This window comes from Microtus ochrogaster, linkage group LG2 (assembly GCF_000317375.1).
Source record: "Microtus ochrogaster isolate Prairie Vole_2 linkage group LG2, MicOch1.0, whole genome shotgun sequence".
In the NCBI taxonomy this organism is placed as follows: Eukaryota; Metazoa; Chordata; class Mammalia; order Rodentia; family Cricetidae; genus Microtus; species Microtus ochrogaster.
Window position 1 is genome coordinate 52,020,395 of NC_022028.1, and position 19,929 is coordinate 52,040,323.

Consider the following 19,929-nt stretch of genomic DNA (forward strand, 5'->3'; position numbering starts at 1 on the left):
TCCTGAGTTCAATTCCCAGCAACCACATGGTGGCTCACAACCATCTGTAATGAGATCTGGTGCCCTCTTCTGGCCTGCAGGCATACACACAGACAGAATATTGTATACATCATAAATAAATATTTAAAAAAAAAAGTGTTCCTTCCCCTCAGTCATTCGGTCTCCCAGGCCTCCTCTCCTTCCCGAATTCTCCTCCTCCTTGTCCCTCCTGGTTCCAGCTCAGACCTGAATATTGGAGTTCATGTCCCCCTTGCTCCCTAAAGTTACATAGACTGCCTCAGTTTCCCCTTCCGTAGCTTTAGAAGAATAAGGATCCTCACCTCCCAGCGATAATAAGCAAAAGCCTTCCTCACACCACAGGCTCTCAGGACATCACTGCTGGTCTTGACAGGTCCTCCAGAGCCTTCCAACGGGGACACCAGTGCCTGGTGACATCCCTCTCCTATAGCACCCTTATTTTCTCCCCACTTCAGTGTTCCCCTGGGAGCCCCCCTCCACCATCCCCACACGCTTTTCCTCAGTCACTGACCAGGTGCCGTTGTGGTTCACAGGCAAGCCCAGGGCTGCAGATGAGGCTCATGGGGCCTGAAGGCCAGCTACCCTGCATGCCGCTCTCCTACCCTGCCAGCTGCCGGCCCTGGTGCCATGACGACCTGAGGACATCCAGGAGGCAATGCTTCTGCCGTGTGCACAGGTACCTCAGGCAGTGGGCGTGGGTGTGGTTCGACCAAATCCAGACACTAAATCCTGACTGTCTTCCTTCCACTGTGGGCACAGGGTGGTTCAGACATTCTTCCAGAACAGCTCCAATAGAGCCCTGGGTGGCATTAAAAGCTTCTGAGCTCCCCAGCCCTCCAGATCTTAGCATCTCAGAGGGCCAGCGTGCTATCTGCCCCGTCACCTGACTTCAGTATCTGCTGCTCCAGTCTGGGCTCTGCTGTGGGGCCGTGAGCTCCTGGGTGAGGTCTGACTCAGCCTGAGGCTCCTGGGAGTGGCTATGGTTCCCGTCAGCAGCTGCAGGAAGTGGTCTGCTCGCTCACGCATGTGGCATGTACTGAGAGCTAGCTGTGTGCAAGGCTTTGCGGTATCTAGGCTGTGGCCCAGGCCCTGCCCTGGGAGGACTCAGGAATCTCTCATAACCACCGTGCATCCTCCAGTACCCTATCCATCACCTACAGGCACCTATCATGGCCCAAATTCATAGGTGTTCTGAGCATAAAATACACTTAACACAAAGACCAAAGCATTTTGTGTTGACTGAATTAATTGGTAATATTGTACATGTGATTTTGATATATTAGGCTACATAAAATACTTTTGTGGGTGGTTGAGATAGGGTTCTGTATAGCCAGCGAGGCCCAAACTCACAGCAGTCTTCCTGTCTTAGCCCTCCTGGGTCCTGGGGTTGCAGGCTTGAGCCACCATGCCCAACTGTAGTGAATTGTTTTTTAGTCACTAAAAAGGTATCAAGTGGGATTGGAGAGACGGATGGCTCAGTGGTTAGGGGCACTTACTGCTTTACAGAGGACTCAGGTTCAGTCATGGCGCCTACACAACAGATTACAGTCATCTATAACTCCATTTCCAGGGGATCTAATGCCTTTCTCTGGCCTCTGAAGGCAGCAAGCATGTAAATAAAGACAGGCATATATGCAGGCAAACACCCATACACATAAAATAAATAAACAAAAATCAGTAATGGTTTGAATGAGATTGGCTTATATAGCGAATGCTTGGTCCCTAGCAGGTGGAACTGTTTGGGAAGGGTTAGGGGGTGTGGCCTTCTTGGAGGAGGTACACCACTGGGGGTGGGCTTTGAGGTTTCAAAAGCCCACACCCAGGGCTGGAGAGATGGCTCAGAGGGTAAGAGCATTGCCTGCTCTTCCAAAGGTCCTGAGTTCAATTCCCGGCAACCACATGGTGGCTCACAACCATCTGTAATGAGGTCTGGTGCCCTCTTCTGGCCTGCAGGCATACACACAGAAAGAATATTGTATACATAATAAATAAATAAAAATATTTAGAAAAGCCCACACCCAGTCAGCTCTCTTTCTGTCTCCTGTTTGTGGCTCAGATGTTAGTACTCAGCTGCTCCAGCACCATGCCTGTCTGCCTGCTGCCATGTTCCCTATCATGACAGACATGGACTCTAACCCTCTGAGATTGTAAGTCCACAGCAAGTTTTCTTCTAAGAGTTGCCTTGGTCATGGTGCTTTGACCTCCCCCCCCAACACAACTAGTCAGTGTTCCCCACAACAAGATTCTGAGTGGAGCTGGCACTGTAACGTGTGTCCCCAGCAGCTCACTAGTTCTCTTAGTGATCAGATTGGCAGGCGGAGATTTGTAACACGAATAATAAAAACCCAGAGACAGATATGGGACTCAAACTGAAGGTCAGAAAAGCTTAGTCAGTAGAACATGGGACTCTTAATCCCAGGGTTGTGGGTTCAAGCCCCACATTGGGTGCCATTTGTAGACAGAAGTTTCTGTCTTGCCTGGTCCTGAAGCTGTTCAGTCCCAAAGAAACACATAAAGGCTTATATTAATCATAAACTGTTTGGCCTATAAGCTCAGGCTTATTATCAACTAGCTCTTACAACTTAAATCAACCCATAATTCTTATCTATGTTTAGCCATGTGGCTGACACCTTTTCTCAGTGAGGCATTCTCATCTTGCTTCCTCTGTGTCTTGCAGGTGACTGAGTCTCTGCCTTTCCTCTTCCCAGAATTCTCTTAGTCTGATTGCTCTGCCCATACTTCCTGCCTGGCTACTGGCCAATCTTTGTTTTATTAAACCAGTACGAGTGACAAATCTTTATAGTGTACAAAAGCAGTATACCACAGTAGAGGTTGGGGTGGGGTACTGATAGGAGGACTTTCAGGTTAAAGTCTGTCTGTGGGTCTATCTGTCTGTCTGTATTCCCCACCTCCCACCCCCAGCTGGACACAGGGCCTCACACTTAGGTAAATAGTCTACTACTAAGCTCAACCCCAAATTCTAAAGCTAAAGGTGAGGACTAAGGAGTCAAGGTCCTGGTACTAGGAAGGTAGCAGTAAGGAAAGAAGAGCAAGGAGTTTGGGGGGCATCAGGACTGGGGTGCCATGGGGAGGCCACTGAGGAATAAGGTTGGTGAGAGGAGGGGCCGGGGTGAATGGCGAAGGAGCTCCCGGTCTTCACTCTTAAAAGCCCAAACAGTCTGCACTGCCATCATCCCGAGCCTTTCTGACCCTGCGCAGGAGAGAAGCACCAGGAATTTCCTGCAGCAAATGTCCTTCTGAGTGCTTGACCTCTTATTCCTGTCTGCTTTTCTTTGAGCTTAGAAAACCCACAAATCTCAGTCTTGATGGTTATCCCTCCTCTGCCCAAACCTCAGTTCTCCTGGGAGAACGGATGGCTTCCAGGTATTGGCAAATGAATTTGGGCTAAAATGTGAATGTTTGATAGAAGGCCTGACACAAAAACGGAAGAGAAGGTGGAACAGAGCCTGAGCTAGCCCGTGATCAGTGGGGTAACACTGGCTTATTCCTTCCCTCTGGGCTCAGTCTCCTCTGTACCAAGAAGTCCTTCTTCCACAGACACACTCAGATTCATTCATTCATTCATTCATTCATTCATTCATTCATTTTAGTTTTTTGAGACAGGGTTTCTCTGTATAGCCCTGGCTATCCCAGAACTCACTCTGTAGACCAGTCTGGCCTTGATCTCACAGAGATCTGCCTGCCTCTGCCTCCCAAGTGCTGGGACTAGAGGACCGTGACACCCCCTGCCTGGCTTACTCAAATTCTTAAGTGGACTCAGCTTTCAATAACCAGGCTGAACCCAAAATAATGTCTCCCTTTCCAGTGTTTTCCTGAGATCCAGACCCACACATATGGTTGCTGGGGACCAGGCCATTCTCCCTGATACAGCTGCTGCCCCCAGCCTGGAGTCCTGGTGGGATGTGAGCAGATCTTCATCCCACATGGCTAGAAAAGGGAAGGAGCCTCAGCCAGCTGCTGCCCCATCTCAGGCCTGAAGGACCAGTGTGCGGCTCTGCTCCAGGGATGTGGGTAGGGCAGGAAGCCTTTGGGGTCCTTCAGGAAGTACTAGAAGGCTCCAAGGAGCTTGGAAAGCAAGGTGACCTGGGTCTTGAGGGCTTTGGAGCAGAACTGATTGCGGCTTCCACTGTGGAAAGCTATAGAAAGCTGGCAGAGCTAAGGTTCATGCTGGGAAGCCCTGGGGACCGGGCCTCCTATCCAGGTCACTGTGACCTTGTTCATATCCATGAAGTCACATGTGTGCTGTATAGCTCACATGTAATTAGAATATTATCAGTGCCACAAGGCCACACCACAGTTAGAGGTGGACGGGATGGGGGTGGGGGTGGGGGTGGGGGACATGGGAGATGAGGAGGTGCTTGTCTGAGGCCCCACTCCATCAGGACACTCTAGGTTGGGGAGCTACTCTGCCAGTTAGAGCCAGAGAGGTCACTTGATCCAGGCTGAAGGAGGCGTGACTCTGAGCATGTGACTTTCTTTCCCATCACGCCTGTTGGAATATCCATGGCATGGGAGTTACTGAGAGCCTGGATCTCAGGGCAGATGCTGCTCCCCCAATGCCAGGCTGGCAAGCACCCTTTGAGCCCCATCAAGAAGCAACAGGGAAAAGCAAAGAAGGACAGGCTGAACCATGCCAAAATTTCCCTGACAGGTTTCTGGTCTTACTGAGCCCATTCTCATGACAGCTCCTGAAAATGACAGTGTTCTGAGTGGGGTCCCGCTTGGTGGCATTTGGACTTAAGGTGCCTGTTCCATCCCTTGGTGGGGTGCTAAGCAGCCTAGCTGGGTACAGGGACACTGGCCCCTGGAGACCGTGGGAGGTGCGCAGGGACTTTCCTCTGAGGTAAACAGTCTAAGCTGTTTTCATCGGGAACCCGTGATCAGCTCGGGTGCTGGAGAGGATGTGTGAGGTCATGACCGGAGGATGCTTGGCCCGTGCGGCTCAACGTGAGCATCCAGTGGGAGAAGAACCAAGGCCTGGGGCCAGATCTGATGTGACCTAGGTCAAGGTGCTTCTGGGCCCCTGCTCTTGGCTCCTCTCTGTATGCCAAGATGGATGGGGAAGAAGGAAGGGCATGGCCTCGAAGTTGGTTTACAAGACTTTATTTCCACTAGAGTAAAGCCAGCACTCACTTTAACTGATGGGGCTGGACCGTTGTGAGATAGTTGATTACCCCGCGTAAAGATATGTCATTTGGGGGCTGGAGAGATGGCTCAGAGGTTAAGAGCACTGCCTGCTCTTCCAAAGGTCCTGAGTTCAATTCCCAGCAACCACATGGTGGCTCACAACCATCAGTAATGAGGTCTGGTGCCCTCTTCTGGCATGCAGGCAGGCATGGAAGGAATGTTGTATACATAATAAATAAATAAATATTTTTAAAAAAAAGCAAAAAAAAAAAAAGATATGTCATTTGTGGTCGGTTTAATAAAAAGCTAAAAGGCCAGTAGCTAGACCAGAGGTAGAGGTGAGACTTCTGGATAGAGAGAGCTCTGGGAAGAAGAACGGGGAAGACGCCAGAGGATGTGGAAAGGGAACAGGAGGTACAAGATGAAAGAGAGGTGAAAAGCCACAGGCAAAAAGTAGATTAGTATAAATGGGTTAATTTAAGTTATAAGAACTTGTGGGAGAAGTCTAAGCTATAGGCCGAGCTTTCATAATTAACAGTAAGTCTCAGTGTGGTTTTTAGAGAGCTGGCAGTCCAAAGAGTATGGGAGATAGGGGGCAAAGGTGAGCAGGTCCAATGAGGACTCAATCAGGTAAAAATGAAAAATTTAAATATTTATTATTATTGTTGAAACAAGGTTTCACTATATTGTTTGGGGAGGCTACTTGTTGGTTCCTGGCTGCTCAGCCCCCAAATAATCAATCACACAGAAACCATATTATTTAAAACACCGCTTGGCCCATTAGCTCTAGCTTCTTATTTATTGGCTAACACTTATATCTTAATTTAACTCATTTATTTTAATCTGTGTATTGCCATGTGGCTGTGGCTTACCAGCTAAAGTTCTGGCGTCTCTCTGGCAGCAGTAACATGGCTTCTCTCTGACTCTTCCTTCTTTCTCCCAGCATTCAGTTTAGTTTTCCCCACTTACCTCTATTCCCTGCACAGGCCCAAGACAGTTTCTTTATTAACCAATGGTATTCACAGCACACAGAGGGGAATCCCACATCACTATATAGCCCTGGTTGGCCTAGAACTCTATGTAGACCTGGTCGGCCCCAAAGACCCACCTGCCTCTGCTTCCTGAGTGTTGGGATTAAAGGTGTGTGCCACCTCATCCAACAAAAGGAAGATTGTAAATTGAGTTCTAACAACTGTCCATCCCTCTCAGTAGTTAGAACACTTGACCGAGAAGCCAATAGTCCTGGGCACTTTTGATACAAATTTTACTTTTATTGGGTCAAAATTATTTATTTTTTTAACATTAAAGTGCAATTTTGAAGCAGAATTAGAGTTTCTTAAGAGATCTGAATATAGACTTTTACTTACGTGTATGTTTGACCGGCATGTGTGCATCATGTGTACGTAGGAGTCTGTAGATGCTAAAGAGGGTGTGGGGTCCTCTAGAACCACAGTTAGAGGCAGCTGTGAGCCTTAATGTGGTGGGCTGGGAACTGAACCCAGGTCTTCCACAAAAGCAGTAACTTGACTGCCGAGCTCTCCAGCCCTCTTTGAGAGTCTCGTGTAGTTCTGGACTCTTCCCACACTGCAGCCCCGGATGAACTGGAGCTGACCTGCCCGCCACTTATCTCCCAAGTGCTGGCTTTACAGATGTCAGCACCATGCTTGTCCCTCAGAGCTTATAGGGCTGTGCTTATGAGTTAAGGCTCTTCTTCCTTTCCCTTTCTTTTTGAGATGGGGCCTATGTAGCCCAGGCTGTCCTGGAACTCTCTGTGCAGACCAGGCTAGCCTCAAATTAACAGAGACCCACCTGCCTGTGCTGCCTTAAAGGGGTGTGCCACTACACCTGGCTCTGGCTGCTCTTGCAGAGGACCCAGACTCATAACTGCTTCTAACTCCAGATCAGGGGGATCTGACACCCACTTCCGGTCTCTAAGGGTGCCAGGCACCGAAATGTTGAGCAAGCATACATGCAGACAAAACAGCCATACACTGGTGGCTTGAATAGGTATGGGGCCCCCTCGACTCATGCTTGGACAGGGAGTGGCACTATTAGGAGGTGTGGTCTTTGTGGAGTGGGTGTGGCTTTGTTGGAGGAGGTGTGTCACTTAGGGGGTGAGCTCAAGCCCTGCCCCGTGTGGCAGTTACTTCCTGCTGCCTAGAGATCCAAAGCCCAAATCTGTCTCTCCAGCACCGTGCCTGCCTGCATGATGTCATGTTTCCCACAACAAAAATGGACTAAACCTTTGAACTGTAACCAGCCCCAATTGAATGTTTTCCTTTATGAGTTGCCATGGTCATGGTGTCTCTTCACAGCAATAAAACCCCAAGACATACACATAAAGATTAAAAATGATGGCTCACTGAGTCTGGGCATTTCCACTAAGCCTGCCGACCTAAGTTCAATCCCTAGGACTCACATGGTGGGAGGAGGTTAGCGACCCCAGCAGCTGTCCTGTGACACCCACCCTAATCACAATCTCACACTGCACGACTCCATGGTCTCTTGGGACATGGGATTTAAGTCCCACTTGCCGCTTAAGGCCTAGGCCTCACAGCCTCTGGGGGGGGTCCTTCCCCTGGAACCCCAATGTTACTGGCCCTTCTGAACATGTTGATTCTTCCCCCCTCAGACCCTTGGCAGGAACAGTGGTACCCACATACTGAGAGGTGATATGGAGAGAGCAGGAAGGAACAGAACAGAGCCTAGGTCAGCACCAGGAGCCTCCCTTGGCCTCCATGCTGACAGCCCTGGATATGGAAGAGGTGTCCTCAGTACTCAGAATATCATGAAGAACTCAGTTGCCTTCGAGTCAACTCTTAAATACTTAATTCCCATTTATTTAAACTTCTGTCAGTCTGTGTACACTATTTATATTAAAAACACAGGAAGCTGGGGCTCCTAGCAAAAATATACATTTTAGTTTTGGAGACTTCAGACCCTGAGAGGAGCTGCATCCTCAGCACCAGACCTGGGTGGGGGCGGGGACAGGGCGGGTCAGGGAATGCAGCTCCATCCACAGCCTGGGCCCCGTAGGGACAAGGGACCCCAAGACCTGATCAGTGGAGGTGGGGCAGGGAGTGTGCTAGCAGGGATAATCTGGCAATGGAAGGTCACTGCATTGGCAGGAACATTCTGTCCCCTTTCCAAGTCACTTCCCTCCAGAGCTGTGGTCTGATGGCCAAGGCCCTGGGGACAAAGGACCATCAGACAGGTTCCAGGACACCAGGGCTTGAAGCCCAGGCTTCCACTGCGTTTCTCTGAGAGCCTGGCTGCTGGCTCCCCGTGGGTCTGGGCAGGATGGGCCTGGCCTCAGCTCTTGGTCTCAGGAGAGCCTGGAGGGGGCTGGGCAGAGGATGGGAGCACCCAGCAAGCTCCATGCCACATGAAGCAGCAGCTGGGAGCTGGTGACCAGCCAGGCATAAAAGGCGGCCACGGGGCTGCTGGGTGTGTGAATGAGAGAGGACTGGTGAGGAGCCCTGGCGACTCCGCCTGTGAGCTGGCACGACACCCCTGCCCGCTCACACATCACCAACCTAGGCACGGGGGCACAGCTGTTTGCCAGCTACCTCGTGGAGAGCAGGGTGGGGGTCCTGTGGTGACTGAGACAGCTGCAGGGGGCGGGTGCGCCAGCGTCTCCCAGACAGAGGAAAGGGCAGCTATGGTCCTGTTCCTCGCACTGGGTTCTGCCAGTCTTGAATGCAGCTACAGGGTGGAGGCCAGCGGGGTACTGATAGACAGCCTTCCCCATGTGCTGTCTGGCCTCTAACCCTGGGACCCAAACCTGAGTCCTGGGCATCAGTACTTCAATTGGGGTGTGGGACTCCATCTGGAGGGCGTATCCCCAGGGCAGTGCAAGGGCCATCAGTGGCAATGGCCCAATGGCCTAGAACACTGGCAAGAAGTATGGAAGGTGTCAGAGTTGGGGCGGGGTGCCTTGGGTTGAGGAAACAGTCTGGGAGAGAAACCCGGCTCCCGGTCCAGGCTCCTTGCCTACTCCCCTCTGCAGGAGGAGCCCTGTGATGGTGACCACAGCCTGGGACAGCAGTCAGTCCAGGCCAAGCTTCTAGGAAAGCTGGGCCCAGAGCTTAGTGTTTCTTTGGATGGCTCAGGTCACTGAAGATGGAGACAGAGGCAAGGCAGGACTGGGCCGGTGCAGGACCCACTGCTCCCGGGAGAGCGGGAAAAGGCAGAGGTCCTGTTCGGGCTGACAGTGAGTGTGCCAACTGCCTCACTCTCTGGGCTGATGGTAAGTGTCCCAACTGCCTCACTGACATGGATCGGACAGACATGGGGACAGGCTGGGAGGAGGAGGATGCTGCAGAAGGCAAGAGGGAAGAGCAGGGGTGCTGGGGAGACATGGGCGGCAGGAGGGAAGGTGGAAGTCTGGGCCACGTGTCTGGAGTGTTGTGAACGGACCCCAGCTGCCTGGGCTGTGCCCAGTACTTGTGGGCTGCTACTCTGGACAGTCCCACGGCTGGGAGCAGCTGGAGCCCGGAGAGGCCTGGGCTGCAGCCTCAGTACATGTCCTTGTAGATTTCCTGGAGCAGAGGGTGCAGCAAGGTTTCGCTCTCCGTCTTCTTTAGCCATTGCATCATCTGAGCATGCTCAGTGACCAGCTGCCGTAGGTCAGCCATCTTCTGCAGCAGCTTGGGGAAGAGGTATGGGCTGTCAGGGTGGTTGACTTGCAGGTGGACCTCCAGAGCCCGCAGAATGGTGTCCTGGATGGCCTCCACCTGCGACACGTTCATGAGGCCTGGCCGGTCTGTGGAAGACGGGGTAAGAGTGGAGTCTCAGGCCAGGGCAGAGGAACATGCTAGCCCACTGGGGATCTCTCGCCTTGCCTTGTTACTGGCTCCACCCCTGGGTATTCCAGTCCCCGTCCCTGTCTTTCTACCCATCTTGTTTCTGACCAATTGTTTTTCCTGGTCTGGCAGGGCCAGCTCCTGGCTAGGACACTTGGTACTTGAACTCAGATCCTGTCTGTGGTTCTGAGCTTCAGTGTCCTTGACCCAGGTTGCTGAGAGGACCAAATGAGTTGCAGACCAGGATGGCTCTGGCCTGCAGTGAGCTCAGTGCTCCAGTGGGTGAGCAGGCCACACATTATACTGTGTGTTATACTGGACTAGAAAAAAGGAAAAGTAATACAGAAATCTCTCCATCATCCACAAATAACGGCCTTTGACATAATGATGCCCCCTGACCCCCACTAGAGACTGAACTCAGGGCCTCCCACCCGCTAGATAGGCATTGTACCACCGAGCTATCCCAGCAACGTCAACTTCTCTTTCTGCACCTCCATCTGATTAACAAGATGCAGCTGGTTCTGCACATGTGGCCTGTGCTACACTGTTCCTTGTAGCGGGAGCCGTCCCCTCACCTCCACACAGAATGATGGCGGCGATGAAAAGGGCCAGGTCACTGTCATCGAGTTCCAGTGCATTGAACTTGACAGCAAACTCAAACTTGGGCTCGATGATGTCACTGAAGGGCTTGCGGAGGCTGCGCAAGAACTCATGGGTGACGAAGCCACTGCCATTGGCCACCAGAAGCCCATCCTTGTTGACGATGGAGGCCAGCATGGCAAAGATGGCCTCGTGCACACCGTACTTGAGGAGCGTCACCTGGTCATTGAGGAAGAGGCTGCTGAAGTTGGGGATGCTCTTGGCGAACTCGGTAAGCTCCCGCACGGTCTCCACCGTGGTGCACTGGCAGCGGTAGAAGACATGCACGCTGATCTCCTTGTAGGGTGGCAGCCCGTTCACCAGCTGCTTCCACACCAGGCCCTTCTCTGCCTGCCACAGCGTCTCGATGTCATGGATGACGAAGGGCTGAAAACCAGCCCCATCAGAAGCCAGGCCTGGGGAAGGGGGGGACCACGCCCTGTCCCCTGAACCCCCCCTCACAGCCCAGGCTGGCCAGTGACACTCACTGCGTTGTGGCTGGACTTGCCGGTGAGGATGCTACGGGCCTTCTTTTTGGTCATGTTGAAGTTTTTCAGGTAGGCGTTGTAGATGTGCTTGGAGAAGGCCTTTAGGTCGGCCAGCTGCGGGTTGTGCTGGCACCCCTCATTGGCCGTCAGCCCTGCCACCAGCTTCCTCTTCTCGGCCTCTGGCATCCGTCCGAAGCGGATGGCTGTAGAGGGGTTGAGGGCTGGTGAAGGGGGAGCTACAGGTGGGGGGGCAGCACTTCTCCTTCCCCTGCTCCTCTTAGGGATGCAGAGTCATCCTTTGGGGGCAAACGAGCAGTGCTGAGGCAGCCCAGGGGCCCAACTCCCTGAGAACCTTTGTTGACCTGGGGGGGTGCTGGTACACATGGCAGCTAGAGAGGCAGACTGGTGACCAGGGCCTGCAGCTGAGCCCCACGTCACCACCTTTCTGTCATGTGACTTTGTTCTTTCACCTTTCTTGTGGGTCAGGAAGAGTGGAGAACCTCAAAACTTACTAGAATAACGAGGGGCGTTCACAATAAGCAGTGAGAAGCCAGAGTCATGGGCCGGGGCAGTAACTTGGTTGGTAAAGTGCTTCTGAGGCAAGCCTGAGGACCAGAGCCTGTAGATTCCAGGCAAGAAAGAGCTGCACGTGGGGCTAAGAAAGGTGGATCCTGGGAGTTCCCAGCCAATGAGACTGGCTCAGAAAAAAGAGATGGATGGTCCCAGAGATGTGCATGCATGTGCACCAGCACACGCACACAAACACACACACACACACACTCACACAAACACACACACACTCAGATTACAGTCTGAATAATGAAGCAGGCCCTGGCTTCTGTCAGAGAAAGCATGAAGGAAGGGTTCAGTTTGCCCCAGACTTCCTAGGGCTCCCCGTGACCCCTGCAACGGAACAATGCCAGGTGATACAGACGAGCCTCACACCCACGGGACACACACTTAGGAGAAGCCAGAGAAGGCTTGAAGATGCCCAGTGTGTGTGGTCCAGTGGCTAGCCAACACAGGGAGTAAGCACGAGGCTTCCCTGGTCTTTGGAAGCCTGAGGCAAGGATGGCTCGGTCTCCTGGGAGTACCTGACCACTGAGAAATTCCCATCTAGGTCCTGGCAGTTGCCACACATGGCCACTTCCTGGTTCCTGCCTACCCTCAGCAATTACAGACCGAGGAAACCCTGGTCTGGACTTTGCATGCTCTGTCAGGCTGAAGTGTGGGGAGCAGGTGACTGTCCAGGCCTCACGGATAGTCTGAGGCCCTCATCTGTGCCAGGCGCAAGTGCTTGGGCACTCTCTGGCAACATGGGGAGCTCCGAGCTGGGCTGTGCAGCCACCTCTGTGTCATGCAGATGTTCTCTCACTCACCATTGTGTGACATGCCGAGCGCCAGGCACTTCTGGAAGCGGCAGTACTGGCACTTGTTGCGGTTTTTCTTCTGAATCTTGCAGCTCCGATCACACTTCTCATACTCAAGCTTCATGCGGATTGTCCGTCGGAAGAAACCCTGTGGGACCGAGGATGTAAGGATCTGGGGGACCAAGGATCTGGGGGGCCCAGTGGCATGTAAGGACACAAAAAAGGCTGAAATCTGGGAGTGGTGGGGATTTAATTAATTTTATTTGTACGAGTGTTCTGCCTGCATGTGTGACTGTGTACCACATGTGTTCAGGACCTGTGGAGGCCGGAAGGGGGTGACCAGATCTCCTGAGATTGGAGTCAGACACCTACTATGTGGGTCTGGGAACCAAACCTCAGGGCTCTGTAAGAGCAGCCAGTACCCACCATGAAAGACAGCGCTCCAGTCCCAGGGAACTTTTTTTTTTTTTTGAGACAGGGTTTCTCTGTGGTTTTGGAGCTTGTCCTGGAACTAGCTCTTGTAGACCAGGCTGGTCTCAAACTCACAGAGATCCACCTGCCTTTGCCTCCCAAGTGCTGGGATTAAAGGCGTGTGCCACCACCGCCTGGCTTTTTTTTTTTTAAAGTAAGGAAAAGCATCCTTTAAAAAAATTATAAATCTTAAAAAAACGGGGGGGGGGGCTATAGAGTTGGCTGCTCTTGCAAAGGTCCTCAGTTCAATTCCCAGCAACCACATGGTGGCTCACAACCATCCCTAATAAGTCTGGCACCTTCTTCTGGCCTGCAGGTATACAAATAAGTCTTTAAAAAAAATTAAGGGTTAGGTATAGTGATACACAATTTTAACCCCAGCACTCAGGAGGCAGAAGCAGGTGGATCTGTTAGTCTGAGGCCAGCCTGGTCTACAGAGTGGGTTCCAGGATGGTCATTACCATTCTCTGTTACAAAGAGAAACCCTGTCTTTGAAAAAAAATCAAAAAAAAAAAAAAAAAAAAAAAAAAAAGGAAAGAAACAAAAAGAAAAAAAAAAGACAAATAGATGCTCGTTCCAAGGTCACTCTGCCCAGCCTGCCTTCCCCACAGAAACCGAGTAGGTAGCTGGGTCAGGAGGCAGGTGTCTGTTTCAGCTCGGGCCTGAAAGGAACTGAAACGTTTTGCTGGGGGTAAATTTTTCAGGGCCCCCACCCGAGGCAGGCAAAACCCTGTGCTCCTCAGTCCGTACCTTGCACCCCTCGCACGCATGGACCCCGTAGTGGAAGCCTGAGGCCTTGTCCCCGCACACCCGGCACTCCATGTTGAGGCCGCCGGAGGCCCCATCACAGCCTATCTGCAGCTGGTCCAGCAGGGAGGAAGGAGAGGAATTCTGGGAGAGGTCTGTGGATACAGGATAGAGGGGCCGTAGAACAATCAGGTACCACGTCTAAGAAGCAGGTAGAAAGAGGAGTTGCAGCCCAGAGCTCAGCCCCTCGAGGCTGTGTGACTGAGAGGTCAGCATCCAGCGCAGCTTTGCTGGGAAGATGGGCCAAGTCTCCCCAAACGTGTGGCCCATGCAGCAAGCTGTGGTTGCTGCTTACAGCCTCCCTGCCAGGGAGAGGAGTGGGCCTGGTGGGGCTTTGGGGTCAGCAAGCGGCAATCCCAGGTGACCACAGGGTGCAATGTGTCTGTCCTGCTCGGGGGAGAGTGCAGGTACCTGCCTCACTCAGTTAGTAAATGCAGAGGTTTGGACTGAGGGTTTAAAGCCGGCAGGGATGGGGAGGCCAAGACTGCAGCTTTGGGATGAGTGAGCTGTCACATGACTGTCAGAAGCCAGAGTCCCTTCCAATGGGCTCTGAGACTTAGGGAGGAGACAATAGGCTCTGCCTTGGGCCTCAGTACCTGGTTCCACAGTACTGCCTGTTCTCCTCTCATGCTTGCCTTACAGTTGGGGCTCTCTCCTGGAACTGCAGACTCGCCTTCAGAGACATGTGCTGAACCCCCAGAAAAGGGACAGACACTCAACCAAGAGAAAGATCCAAGCCACATTATCTACCCAGACTAGCACTTCCTTAACCTGCCTCTCCAGTTCCTTCCTCCCCAGGCCTGCTCCTAGGTGTTTGATTAAAGTGAGACCCCCAGCCCTCTAACACCCCTATATCCAAGGAGTCTGGGATGACTGGAAGCATCACCCCAGTCCCTGGCATCCAACCTAAGTCCCCTCCCCCTAGGAGTTGCCTTGGTCTGGACTCCACCTCCGGAAAGCCCACCAAGCGCTGACCCCTCCTCAGGGAGGGTCAGGACCACTCCCACGGGCTATTTAGGCCAATGGTCTTGGGTTTCGCGTTTATTAACCGGAGGGCTGCATTTATTAAACGTGAGCATTTTTATTTGGTCTAATCTGGTCTGATTAGAATTATTTGCATTGGCGGAGAGGCTCATCTTAAGAAATACCTAACCGTAGGGCCTACTCTGGCCGCAGTGGGGAATTCAGACAGCAGAGACACCATGGGAGCTGCAGTCTTGTGGGCTGCTGCAGTTTAGGAGGGACGGTGACATAGCTCATAAATGGCCACCGCCCTAATTCCCAATGATTGCTACTGCAAAGGTGTAAATGCCCTCCGGCCCTCAGAAGAGGACAGTAGACCCCTCATCTTCTCTGGCAGGCTGTTCCGGAGGGCAAAGCACCTTTGAGCTTTAGTAGTCTGTCACCATCTGATGGGGGCGGGGGTCTGTGTGTTCATGTGAGGGCTGGGAGGGCAGGGCAACACTGAAGCCCAAAGCCAAGAAACTGTGGGTACCAGACTTACGTGACCCTCCACAGCTCCCAGGGAGTCTACATTTTCCACACACAGCCAAGGGTCTTTTGGATTGTTTGTATGTTTGAGACAGGTCTAATTAAGTAGCCCAGGCTAGTCCTGAACTCATGGTGCTGCTCCTGCCTCAGCCTCCCAAATGCCACTGTGCCTGGCTTGTTTCATTGCATTTCACTGAGGCTGACCATCGGTGGCATTGACAGACAAGGGTACTAAAGCCGGCAGAGGCAAAAGGTCACACCAGGTTCACCCTCCTGCCCAGTGCAATCAGGGCTGGGACCCGCCTGCAGGGTGTGTGCCCCACACTTACTGTGCTCCAGGACCTTACTAGGTACTACTTCATGTATATCTCTTCATTTCATATAAAACCTCAAGTCAGGCTTTGTGTCCCCTACACTAAGGTAAGAAAGCCGAGGCTGACATGAAAGACAGCGGCTGGGAAGGCTTTCCATGCAGATCTGGCTGGGCCATAACAGCCAGGCTTCCATTTAAAGGGCAGTCTAGATTTTAATCCCAGCACTTGGAAGGCAGAGGCAGGCAGGTTTCTGTGAGTTTGAAGCCAGTCTGGTCTAAGTAGTGAGTTCCAGAATAGCCAGGACTACACAGAAAGACTCTGAATCCAAAAGAGGAAAGAAAGATAAAGACGTGATTACCATTAACTCAGGAGATCTGAGGAAGAGTCACTCTTCACAACGTGTGTGGCCCTCACCCCGCAGGAGCAGGCTTTAAGAGAATGTCTGGAAGAGGGGGCCCCACCTCCACCCCCTCCACACTTGAGCTGCGTCCTGGCGAGTCGAGTACAGCCTAGCCTGCAGAACTGGGTTCCCGTAATGGTGTGAGCCAAGTTCTCTCTCTCTCCTCTCTCTCTCTCTCTCTCTCTCTCTCTCTCTGACACACACACACAGAACAAAATAAACAGAACAAAATAAAACAATAAAACACAATGTCTCTCTGGGACCCTGACAAGGGGGTGGCAATGTGGGGGCCGGACTAGAACTGTGCAACCCTGGAGCTGCGCACTCCACTGCAGCCCATGACATGCTCCTTGTGCCCGACAATAGTATTATTATGAAAAACAACAGCAAGATCACCACTGAGAAGGCATGAATGGTCACTCCTCAAACATCTGAACTCAGTGTGAACCCTGGCCCTGGCACCCCACTGAGTGCCAGTCTCCCCATCTTTGACTGGGAGCTCAGCAAACACACGCTATGTTCTCCCGGGTGGCAGGTGTTCCTGCACAGCTCGCCCCCGGGCTGCATGCATGCTGTTGCCCATGAGCCAGCTTGGCTCCTTATGGTGCTCCCAGAACCCACCATAGCCCTCACATCAGGCAAGGCCTAAGAGAACCTGAGGCTCAGGTCCTTCTATTTTTTGTTGTTGGTTTGGTTTTTATTTTTTTTAAAGATTTATTTATTACAGTGTTCTGCCTGCATGTATGCCTTAATGTCAGAAGAGGGCACTATATCTCATTTCAGATGGTTGTGAGCCACCATGTGATTGCTGGGAATTGAGCTCAGGACCTCTGGAAGAGCAGCCAGTGCTCTTAACCGCTGAGCCATCTCTCCAGCCCCTTGTTGGTTTGGTTTTGAGACAGGGCTTCTCTGTGTAGCCCTGGCTGTCCTGGGACTCACACTGTAGACCAGGCTGACCTCAAACTCTGTCTGCCTGTCTCTTGTGGGGATTAAAGGTGTGTGCCACCACACCCAGCTAACTGGGCGGTTTCTTGATTGTTGTCCCATTTGCCTGGACTTTGGGCTCCTTTGGGCTGGTGTTCTGCCCTGTCCATCACTGCCTGGCTCCTTTGGCAAGCTGCCTGGCCTGCTCTGGCATGCTGCCTGGCCCTAAACACTCACCAAGTGCTGCCAAGGAAAGGAAGCGCAGGCAAGCATAGAGCTGCTTTATCTACCTGCTCCTCTTGTGGGCTGCCACCAAGTAGGAGAGGTGGATGTGAGCACCAGCTTCCGGAGCCAGTCCCCCTGCCAACAGGGCTCTGGCCATGGACTTCCTTGTTGCTGTGTGCTGATGTGAAGCCTGCACTGCCTGCCTCACGGGGATGGGATGGTGACGGGGCTGGGTCACCTGAGTGTGAGTGAGCACAGGCAGGGGCTGGAGTCTTCCCGCTGTTTCAGTGTTCCTTCAGGTCCCCAGACTGTCTCTGAGGCAGAAGCCACAGACTCATGGGGACAAGGCAGGGGACTGGCAGGCACTGGGAGATGTAGTAGGCGGGGGAGGAGGCTGACTATAAAGGCTGAGGCAGCAGTGAGGGCCACAGCCTCTGCTCTACTGTGGGTGGTCTCTATGCCCTCCAGACAGGATGTCAGTATGCAGACCAGGCTGGCCTGAGCTCACAGAGTCCTGTCTGCTTCTGCTTCCTACGTGCTAGAATTAGAGGCGTGCCCCACCATGCATGGTCAATTTATCAACCTTAACCCCGGGATGAGAATAAAACAAGAGCTTTTTAAATTATGAAAGTCACACACGGTTGCTGAGAAAGGCACGCAGGGCAGGCTGTGTCTTATAATGGACGCTCCGCACCCCATCCAGGATTTGAATCAGCTCCTCTAGCTCTCTGGTTTGCACTGTCTAAAATCTTCTATTATATGAAAGGTTTTCATGCTTTTTTTTTTTAAATATTTATTTATTATGTATACAATATTCTGTCTGTATGTCTGAACCAGACCTCATTACAGATGGTTGTGAGCCACCATGTGGTTGCTGGGAATTGAACTCAGGACCTTTGGAAGAGCAGGCAATGCTCTTAACCACTGAGCCATCTCTCCAGCCCCCGGTTTTCATGCTTTTTGTTGAAACAGCCTGGAACTTGTAACTTTCCTGCTCCAGCTTCCAAGTGCTACGGTGATAGGCGTGAGCCACCATGCCTGGTTCTACCTTATCCTTAAAAACAATTATTCCCAGCCCAGGCGGTGGTGGCACAGGTTTAATCCCAGCACTCTGGAGGCAGAGGCAGGCAGATCTCTGAGTTTGAGGCCAGTCTGGTCTACAGAGAGAGTTCCACGATAGCCAGGGCTATGTAGGAGGCCTGGTCTCAAAAAATTCAAAACAGAAAACTATTATTTATTACTAGTGTATGCGATCTGTGTGTTGGGGATGTGTGTGCCGTGGTGCACATGTGGAAGGGAGGGGTCGAACCCAGGGCTAGGGGCTTGTGCAGCAAGAGCCTTCACCCACTGATCGTCTCATCGGTCTCTACCTCATCCTTTAAAGTCATTTACATTGTGTATGCGCACGCACGCATGTGGCAGTCAGAGGAGTTGGTTCTCTCCTCCACCCGTGCAAGCTTCCAGGGAGTTGGACTCAGGCCGGCAGGCTGGGTCGAGCACCTTTGTCCGCTCACTGAACCATTTCACTGGCTCCTACGTCACCCTTGCTTGTTTTTTATTTTTCAGGACAGGGTTTTTCTGTGTAGCCCTGCCTGTCCTGGAACTCCCTCTGTAGACCAGGCTGGCCTCGAACTCACAGAGCTCTGCCTGCCTCTGCCTCCCCAGTGCTGGGATTAAAGGCGTGCGCCACTACTGCCCAGCTTACTTCATTCTTTTTAAGGACTGCAGTGTTCCCCTGAGGCTCCAGCAGGGCTTACTCAAGGGATCCCACAGAGGATGACACTCCATTTCTGTTCATGAGCTGTGCTGTGCTAAGTAGATGGCTGGGTCACCTCTGTGCTCATGGACACATTCCCAGAGCAGAACTACAGGGCTACAGGGACACAGATCTGCACCATCCCGTAGCCACTGGCACCTGGGCTCCTCCTCAGGCCAACAGCCCTTCCACTAAGCTGACAGACGGGGACATTTGAGTCACTGTCTGGGAAGCAGTGTTTTCCGACCGCTCACGTCTGCTTCGATAGCTCTGACTTGTACGCTAGGGCTCGTCTCCTAGGCCAGGGTTTGATAGCTGCAATCAGTTCAGTTGCCCAGCTGCCTCTACTGCATCCATTTGTTAAAACACAGGATCAGACATGGCACCCGTGAGTCCCACGGCCCTGCTGCTCCAGATGTTCCCAACACCTGTCCGTCCTCACCTGACTCCGCTCCAGCCACTGCACTTTGGCTGTCACGTGAACATTACAACCCTACTAATGGCTCAAGGTGGGAAATCACTTGTGTGAGGTGTGTGTGAAATCCCAGGACAAGGCAGCACTTCCTGCCCAGACCCAGATATGGGGACAAAGTTGCTAGGGCAGGCAGCCAGGCCAGAACTTGTGCCCTTCTCCCTATTCAAACACCTTGTCCTCAGCAAGTTCCTGACACCGGGCACGCTGTCCCTGGTGTGCTTCCTTCCCTCTGCCCCTGCCGGGGTCTCTGTCTCACGTCGCCCTGGTTGGCCTGGACTCACTATGAAGACCCAGCTGGACTTGAGCTCACAGAGATCCTCCTATCTCTTCCTCCTGAGTGCTGGGATTAACAGCATGCGACAGCACACCTGCCCCCTCTGGGCCTTTCTTGAGTTAAAAGCAGCCTGTGACAGCACTGAGTAAAATCTGACTCCTGGAAGTCATCCTTCTCTCCCGGGAACTTGGGTCTGTAGGCTCCTCATAGCCATTCCCTCTGAGACAAAAGGACACAGGCTGCCCTGGACCCCCACATCACATCACAGCTACTGGGGGTCACTCTGAGGGTATCTGTTTTTTTTTTTTTTTTTTTTTTTTTTTT

The 19,929-nt window shown here is 52.3% G+C and overlaps 2 protein-coding genes across 2 annotated transcripts in view; both read right to left on the bottom strand.

Annotated features, from left to right (window-relative positions):
- The window catches only part of Fance (FA complementation group E), a 19,373-nt gene extending 17,830 nt beyond the window's left edge, over positions 1–1,543 (bottom strand). Inside the window, exon 1 of the mRNA XM_013351109.2 lies at positions 1,515–1,543. Coding sequence (XP_013206563.1) covers positions 1,515–1,543 — 29 coding nt within the window. The remainder of the gene's footprint in view (positions 1–1,514) is intronic.
- Positions 1,544–7,477: 5,934 nt separating this feature from the next.
- Ppard (peroxisome proliferator activated receptor delta) overlaps positions 7,478–19,929 on the bottom strand; it is a 70,764-nt gene continuing 58,312 nt past the window's right edge. The window contains exons 4-8 of the mRNA XM_005360360.3: positions 13,690–13,841; positions 12,478–12,616; positions 11,099–11,301; positions 10,547–10,997; positions 7,478–9,931 (exon numbers count right to left, since the gene is read on the bottom strand). Of these exons, the coding sequence (XP_005360417.1) occupies positions 9,684–9,931; positions 10,547–10,997; positions 11,099–11,301; positions 12,478–12,616; positions 13,690–13,841 (1,193 nt within the window). The 3' untranslated portion in view covers positions 7,478–9,683. The remainder of the gene's footprint in view (positions 9,932–10,546; positions 10,998–11,098; positions 11,302–12,477; positions 12,617–13,689; positions 13,842–19,929) is intronic.